Raw genomic sequence first — 7,500 nt, 5'->3', positions numbered from 1 at the left:
GAATGCTAGATAGATCGGGTGAGCCAGGCTTTTAGGGGTTTAGAGGAAGGTTTGTAGTACCCCCCCTCCCCATCACCACTTCCCTGTCTCCTCTAAGCCTTGTTTCTTTGTTTTGCAGTCCTGGTTAATCCTTCCTCTGGGTATCATCATGACAGGGTAGCATCTCACCACCTGCAGTCTTTGTGTACAAGTGAGCCCCAGAAGTCACCAGGGAGCTTGTTAGATCTCTGCTAACTGCCACTCTGACTACACACACAGGGGGCTATAGGCCCTACTACTACACAAGCTAACTAGTTGATTTGAAATAATTTGTCCAAAGTGTTGGCCTAATTTTTTGATATCTTACTGCTTGGTGATTCCTGTTCACTGTCAAGTCGAGTATGATGACTGGCAATGGCCCCTGGCCTGAGCACAGATGACTTTCTTTTCTTTTTTATTGCTGTGACTGGTGGATAGATGATTCACTTTCCTAGTCAAATGTATCTGTTGTAAATTGCTTTGGAATAAGGCGTCTGCTAGATGCCAAAAATGTCAATTGACTATTTACTCAGATTCAGTAACCCATAAGTGATCTGATGGATCACACAATATACTTACTGTCTTTATTTCTGTGAGGCTTAAAGTTAGTTTTGAATGCCTTTTATTAATAAGTTAATAGATAACTTTAATAAAAGTTAATAAGACACCTTATTCAGATTAGCGTCTGTCAGTATGCAGTCTTATCTTGCGGTGTTTTCTCTGTACATTTCACAATGTTTTATGGGTTTAGAGATAAACTCTCCCCTATACAAGGTCCACCTTTCATGAAGTTAACAGTATCTGCTAATAATAATAACTTTTATTTATATAGTAATATAATTACTTTTATCTGTATAGCACTTTTCCTGCAAACGTTGCAGCTCAAAGTGCTTTACTTGATAAATAAGTATAAATGTACTTGATAGTCTTCAGTCGCTGACCCTTGCGTCGACACTTTAATTTGCGCTGATCTAAAACCATAGGGAGGGACGGAGGGAGGGTGAAAGCCACAAAGCGGTTGTATCTATACCAGTAATTCACTTTCATCAGTCCAATTCGTTCAGATCAGTGCAGACGCAACTAAAGAGACAACAAGAGGACATCATTTTTAGGAAAATGGAGACGCGTGGAGTAGCCTCAGAAACAGGAAGTTAACCTTTCTCCTTGCCTTCCTGTTGAGTAACTCCTGGCCGTGTTGCCCCACCCCTAGGGTGGGGCAAGTTCACCTTTGATCCACTGTCTCCATAACGTATTAGACCCGACTTACACACACTCCCTCTCTATCTCTCTCTCCCTCTCTCTTCTTGGGTGGGGCTGTGGCTGAGGAGGTTCGGCGGTTAGATCCCCGGTGCCTTGCATGGTAGCTTGCCGCCATTACCAGATTTCAAGATCCTTCTGCTTGTTTATAAAGCTCTCACTGGCACAGCACCAGAATATCTGAAAGACCGTTTGTTAGCATATCAGACCAATAGAGCTCTCAGGTCTTCTGACGCTGGTTTTCTCTGTACCACATGTACAAAAGAAGAGATTTGGTGAGGCTGCATTCTCATTTTATGCACCCAAATTTTGGAATGCACTGCCAGTTTACATTAGGGATGCAACCTCAGCAAATATGTCAAGTCAAGACAAAAAACCCATCTTTTTAATATTGCCTTTAAATGAAAAAAATCATGAAATTATGATTATATAATGATTGGAGCACTTTGAGCTGCAATGTTTGCAGGAAACGCGCTATACAAATAAAAGCTCTCTCTCTCTCTCTCTCTCTCTCTCTCTCTCTCTCTCTCTCTCTTATATACAGTGTGCCCAGGTGGTTGATTGGAAGAAGGCCACGTCAATTTACGAGTTCTCTGCCAAGGACATCGATGGTGAGGAGGTGTCTCTGGAGAAATACAGGTGAGCAGCCCAGACCCAGGCCCCAAGCAGAGCAAACAAATGACGCCACCCGTCCCTCCCTCGAGTCCCACTTGTACACTCAGGCTTGCCGTAGACCAGTGGTTTTCAACCCTCTCCTCGGGGACCACTAACCGTTCCACATATTTGATCTGTTCCACCACCAGCACATCTGATTCAACTAATTAAGTACAAATCATAATTGCTTTGCACTTGATTAGTTGAATCAGGTGTGCTGGTGGTGGAACAGATCAAATATGTGGAACAGCTGGTGGTCCCCGAGGAGAGGGTTGAAAACCACTGCCGTAGATGGTTAGGGAAACATGTTCACGGATGTCAAGGTTCTGTCGTGGTTGTCGGAATCTACCGAATGGATGAATTTGTTGATAGTTGATAACTTGTGATATCAGATATCAACCATCCAAATAAAATGAGGATGTTTGTGATACGGTATTGTGTGACTCTCTCTCTCCCTCTCTCTCTCTCTCCCTCTCTCTCTCCCTCTCCCTCTCTCTATCCCTCTCTCTATCCCTCTCTCTATCTCTCTCTCCCTCTCTCTCTCTCCCCCTCTCTCTCTCTCCCTCTCTCTCTCCCTCTCCCTCTCTCTATCCCTCTCTCTATCTCTCTATCCCTCTCTCTATCCCTCTCTATCTCTCTCTCCCTCTTTCTCTCTCTCCCTCCAGGGGGTTTGTGTGCGTCATCACCAACGTAGCCTCTAAATGAGGTAAGACCAGGGTGAACTACACTCAGCTAGCAGAAATGCACGTCTCCTACGCTGAGAAAGGTTTACGCATCCTGGGCTTCCCCTGCAACCAGTTTGGAGGGCAGGTACAGTACACGCTCCCACAGCCTTCTCTGGTGGGGTGGTTGGGATGTGTTTGTGGTTGTGGTGTGGTGTGGTGTGGTGTGGTTGTGGTTGTGGTTGGTGTGTGTAGAGTACACTTTCCATCCTCTTTTGAGTTTGTGGTGTCTGAGTCTGTGAGGAAGAGTGAACAGTCACAACACTTCCCTGGTATGAACCCTCTCCTCCTCCTCCTCCTCCTCCTCCTCCTCCCTGTCCTCCCCCTTTCCTCCTCCTCCTCCTCCCTGTCCTCCCCCTCTCCTCCTCCTCCTCCTCCCTGTCCTCCCCCTCTCCTCCTCCTCCTCCTCCCTGTCCTCCCCCTCTCCTCCTCCTCCCTGTCCTCCCCCTCTCCTCCTCCTCCTCCCTGTCCTCCACCTCTCCTCTTCCTCCTCCTCCTCCCTGTCCTCCCCCTCTCCTCCTCCTCCTCCCTATCCTCCCCCTCGCCTGGCGTCTCACCTCCCTCTCCTCCTCCCTGTCCTCCCCCTCTCCTCCTCCTTCCTGTCCCCCTATCCTCCTCCTTCCTGTCCTCCTCCTCCTCCTCCTCCCTCTCCTCCCCCTCTCCTCCTCCTCCCTGTCCTCCCCCTCTCCTCCTCCTCCTCCCTGTCCTCCTCCCACTCTCCTCCTCCCTGTCCTCCCCCTCGTCTGACGTCTCACCTCCTCTCCTCCCCCTCCCCCCTCTTCTCCAGGAGCCAGCCCCAGAGGCGGAGATCAAAGAGTTTGCGAAAGGCTTCAACGCCGAGTTCGACATGTTCAGTAAGATCGACGTGAACGGCGACGGCGCCCACCCCCTCTTCAAGTGGATGAAGGACCAACCCAAGGGCAAGGGAACCCTGGGAAAGTGAGTCTTTTATCCCGTTAAGGTCTGACGGGCCTTCATTCTAAGAACGAAGCCAGTTCGGGAGTTTCCGACGTAATTCTTTGTTTTAACGTGCGTTTCTCTCTGTCCGCAGTAACATCAAATGGAATTTCACAAAGGTAAACTATCTGAAGACCTTCTTCTTCTCCGCTGCGACGCTCTGTTCTAAAGCGGGGTGGCGGTAGCTATTTGTTTAGTCAAGCATTTGTCATTTTTCGATAACATCCGTTTTCCATAATGCCCCCCACCCCCCCCAGCTCCTCCTGTATTGACTCGCTTTCCGCTTGGTTTGTTCTTCCCGTTCAGTTCCTGATCGACAGAGAGGGCCACGTGGTGAAGCGCTACGGCCCCATGGACGACCCTGTCGTAAGTCCAACTACGTTTAGCCACGTTAGCCTTTAGCATCAAGTCCTTTAGCCACTAGCTAGGAGGAGGACCGTAATTCTGCCCTCGCTATAAACCGTGTCCCGTAAGGACTATAGGGGGCAGTAGAGGAGCTTAAAACGCCAGTAATGAGGGGGAGGGGTAGAGGAGGTTAAAACCCCAGTAAAGGGGGGGGGGGTTAGAGGAGGTTAAAGGCCCCAGTAAAGGGGGGTAGAGGAGGTTAAAGGCCCCAGTAAAGGGGGGGTAGAGGAGGTTAAAACCCCAGTAAAGGGGGGGTAGAGGAGGTTAAAACCCCAGTAAAGGGGGGGTAGAGGAGGTTAAAACCCCAGTAAAGGGGGGGTAGAGGAGGTTAAAACCCCAGTAAAGGGGGGGTAGAGGAGGTTAAAACCCCAGTAAAGGGGGGGTAGAGGAGGTTAAAGGCCACAGTAAAGGGGGGGTAGAGGAGGTTAAAGGCCCCAGTAAAGGGGGGTAGAGGAGGTTAAAGGCCCAGTAAAGGGGGTAGAGGAGGTTAAAACCCCAGTAAAGGGGGGGTAGAGGAGGTTAAAGGCCACAGTAAAGGGGGGGTAGAGGAGGTTAAAGGCCCAGTAAAGGGGGGGTAGAGGAGGTTAAAGACCCCAGTAAAGGGGGGTAGAGGAGGTTAAAGACCCCAGTAAAGGGGGTAGAGGAGGTTAAAACCCCAGTAAAGGGGGGGTAGAGGAGGTTAAAGGCCCAGTAAAGGGGGGTAGAGGAGGTTAAAGGCCCAGTAAAGGGGGGTAGAGGAGGTTAAAGGCCCCAGTAAAGGGGGGTAGAGGAGGTTAAAGGCCCAGTAAAGGGGGGGTAGAGGAGGTTAAAGGCCCCAGTAAAGGGGAGGTAGAGGAGGTTAAAGGCCCAGTAGAGGGGGGGGTAGAGGAGGTTAAAGGCCCCAGTAAAGGGGGGGTAGAGGAGGTTAAAACCCCCAGTAAAGGGGGAGTAGAGGAGGTTAAAGGCCACAGTAAAGGGGGGGTAGAGGAGGTTAAAGGCCCAGTAAAGGGGGGGGTAGAGGAGGTTAAAACCCCAGTAAAGGGGGGGTAGAGGAGGTTAAAGGCCCAGTAAAGGGGGGGTAGAGGAGGTTAAAACCCCAGTAAAGGGGGGGGTAGAGGAGGTTAAAACCCCAGTAAAGGGGGGTAGAGGAGGTTAAAGGCCCAGTAAAGGGGGGTAGAGGAGGTTAAAACCCCAGTAAAGGGGGGGTAGAGGAGGTTAAAACCCCAGTAAAGGGGGGGTAGAGGAGGTTAAAGGCCCAGTAAAGGGAGGTAGAGGAGGTTAAAGGCCCCAGTAAAGGGGGGGTAGAGGAGGTTAAAGACCCCAGTAAAGGGGGGGTAGAGGAGGTTAAAGGCCCCAGTAAAGGGGGGGGTAGAGGAGGTTAAAACCCCAGTAAAGGGGGGGTAGAGGAGGTTAAAGGCCCAGTAAAGGGGGGTAGAGGAGGTTAAAGGCCCCAGTAAAGGGGGGTAGAGGAGGTTAAAGGCCCAGTAAAGGGGGGTTAGAGGAGGTTAAAGGCCCCAGTAAAGGGGGGGTAGAGGAGGTTAAAGACCCCAGTAAAGGGGGGGGTAGAGGAGGTTAAAGGCCCAGTAAAGGGGGGTAGAGGAGGTTAAAACCCCAGTAAAGGGGGGTAGAGGAGGTTAAAGGCCCAGTAAAGGGGGGTAGAGGAGGTTAAAACCCCAGTAAAGGGGGGTAGAGGAGGTTAAAGGCCCAGTAAAGGGGGGTTAGAGGAGGTTAAAACCCCAGTAAAGGGGGGTAGAGGAGGTTAAAACCCCAGTAAAGGGGGGGTAGAGGAGGTTAAAACCCCAGTAAAGGGGGGGTAGAGGAGGTTAAAGGCCCAGTAAAGGGGGGGTAGAGGAGGTTAAAGGCCCCAGTAAAGGGGGGGTAGAGGAGGTTAAAACCCCAGTAACCGTGACTACAGCCGTGGTAAAGCAGCAGACCTCTGTACTCACGGCGTAAGCCCGACCGTGGAAAGCCAGTTACTGTCATGTCCTGTTTCCTAGGCGACAACGGCCTAAATCACCCCACACTCAACACGGGTGGATAAGCCCCTGTCATGGCACACACAAACAAACAAAGAAGTCTGACACCTAGTGGCCAATTTAGAGAAGGAACTTATTCATTTAGATCAGATTCCCATGTATTTGTTTTAGGGAGGAACATGTAGTCTTTTTTGGGGGGGTTAAAAACATTTTGCCTTTAGTTAAACAGCATCTCCTCTATTGCGAACACCCCCCCTGCCTCTCACTGACTCTGGGACTCCCACCCCTGTCACACACACATACACACACACACACACAACGTGTCATTTATATTAGTTTTACATTTATCCTAATCTACAGCCTACATAATTATTGTTCTATTGCTCTTTTTGTTATTATAGTCTTTTAACAATTTTTGCTTCCTGTTATGTCCTATGCACCAACCTCACCAAGTCAATTTCCTGTATGTGCAAATATACTCTGCAATAAAAGGAATGGACCTAACGCTAAGCCACGCCCCCTTTGAAAACTCAGACAAACAAACAACGCTTCACTGACAGTGACTGACTGACCGACCGTGACTGAATGACATTCAATGACTTACAATGGCGGAAGTTGGCAAATTTCTGATTTCTGATTTACCACAGCAAGTAATAGACATGTTTTTTAAAGATGACAAGAATATTTTGTCTAAAAGCTTTTCACCGTCGGATATTAGCGAGTTGTTTGTCTGAGTTTTCTGCCTGTAGTGACTTTTGCTGTCATATGATTGGACAATTTCTATTCTGGGGCGTGGCTTAGCGTTAGGTCCATTGTGATTGTGATAGTCGAGACCCTGTGGTACTGAGCACCCTGCCTCTGTCCACGGTGCTGACCCAGAGAGACTGACTGCCCCCTCTGCCCCCCACCAGGTCATAGAGAAGGACCTGCCCAAGTACCTGTAATGTGATCACCGTCCGTCTGTCTGACCCCTCCCGTGGGCCGGTGGGTGCTGGTGTGTGTGTGAGCCTGGACCAATGACGGCCTGTCTGGAAACCCGCCTGGCGGGGAAGACCGGCCTGATGACCCCCGCGTGCAGCACAGCCCCCCAGGACCACACACACCAACACCCCGCATGAGCACAGGAGAGGAACGGAAGACACACTCACACTCACACACGCATTCACACACACACACACACACACACGCACTCTCACGCACTCTCACGCACTCTCACGCACTCACACACACACATCCACGCACTCACGCACGCACACTCTCACACACACACACACACACACACACACACACACACACACACACACACACACACACAGCGCCAAAGAGGAGGCTAAACCCCTCACACTCCATACTCAGGGGTGCAAACTTGTCACCTTTCTGCTAAATTAGCTGTTTTTACTTCAAAATAGGTCATCCACATGAATCATGTAGATCTGCAAAAAATATATTTGGGGAGGGGGTGGGTCTACGTCTCATCCAAGTCACATGATGACTATTCTTCTAACTAATCTCTTCTAACTAGTCTGCTAAAC

General features: G+C 49.8%; 1 protein-coding gene across 1 annotated transcript in view; it reads left to right on the top strand.

Annotated features, from left to right (window-relative positions):
* The window catches only part of LOC308171560 (phospholipid hydroperoxide glutathione peroxidase-like), a gene marked incomplete at its 5' end in the record, with an annotated part of 11,513 nt that overhangs the window by 3,416 nt on the left and 597 nt on the right, over positions 1-7,500 (top strand). The window contains 6 exons of the mRNA XM_080546429.1: positions 1,820-1,914; positions 2,595-2,739; positions 3,439-3,590; positions 3,703-3,727; positions 3,915-3,974; positions 6,880-7,500. The exon at positions 6,880-7,500 is cut by the window's right edge and continues 597 nt beyond it. Of these exons, the coding sequence (XP_080402555.1) occupies positions 1,820-1,914; positions 2,595-2,739; positions 3,439-3,590; positions 3,703-3,727; positions 3,915-3,974; positions 6,880-6,912 (510 nt within the window). The 3' untranslated portion in view covers positions 6,913-7,500. The remainder of the gene's footprint in view (positions 1-1,819; positions 1,915-2,594; positions 2,740-3,438; positions 3,591-3,702; positions 3,728-3,914; positions 3,975-6,879) is intronic.

Source organism: Nansenia antarctica (genome assembly GCF_963989245.1).
Source record: "Nansenia antarctica genome assembly, chromosome: 16".
Lineage (NCBI taxonomy): Eukaryota > Metazoa > Chordata > Actinopteri > Argentiniformes > Microstomatidae > Nansenia > Nansenia antarctica.
Note: the sequence above shows the minus strand (reverse complement) of the source record. Positions and strands in the feature narration are given on the sequence as shown.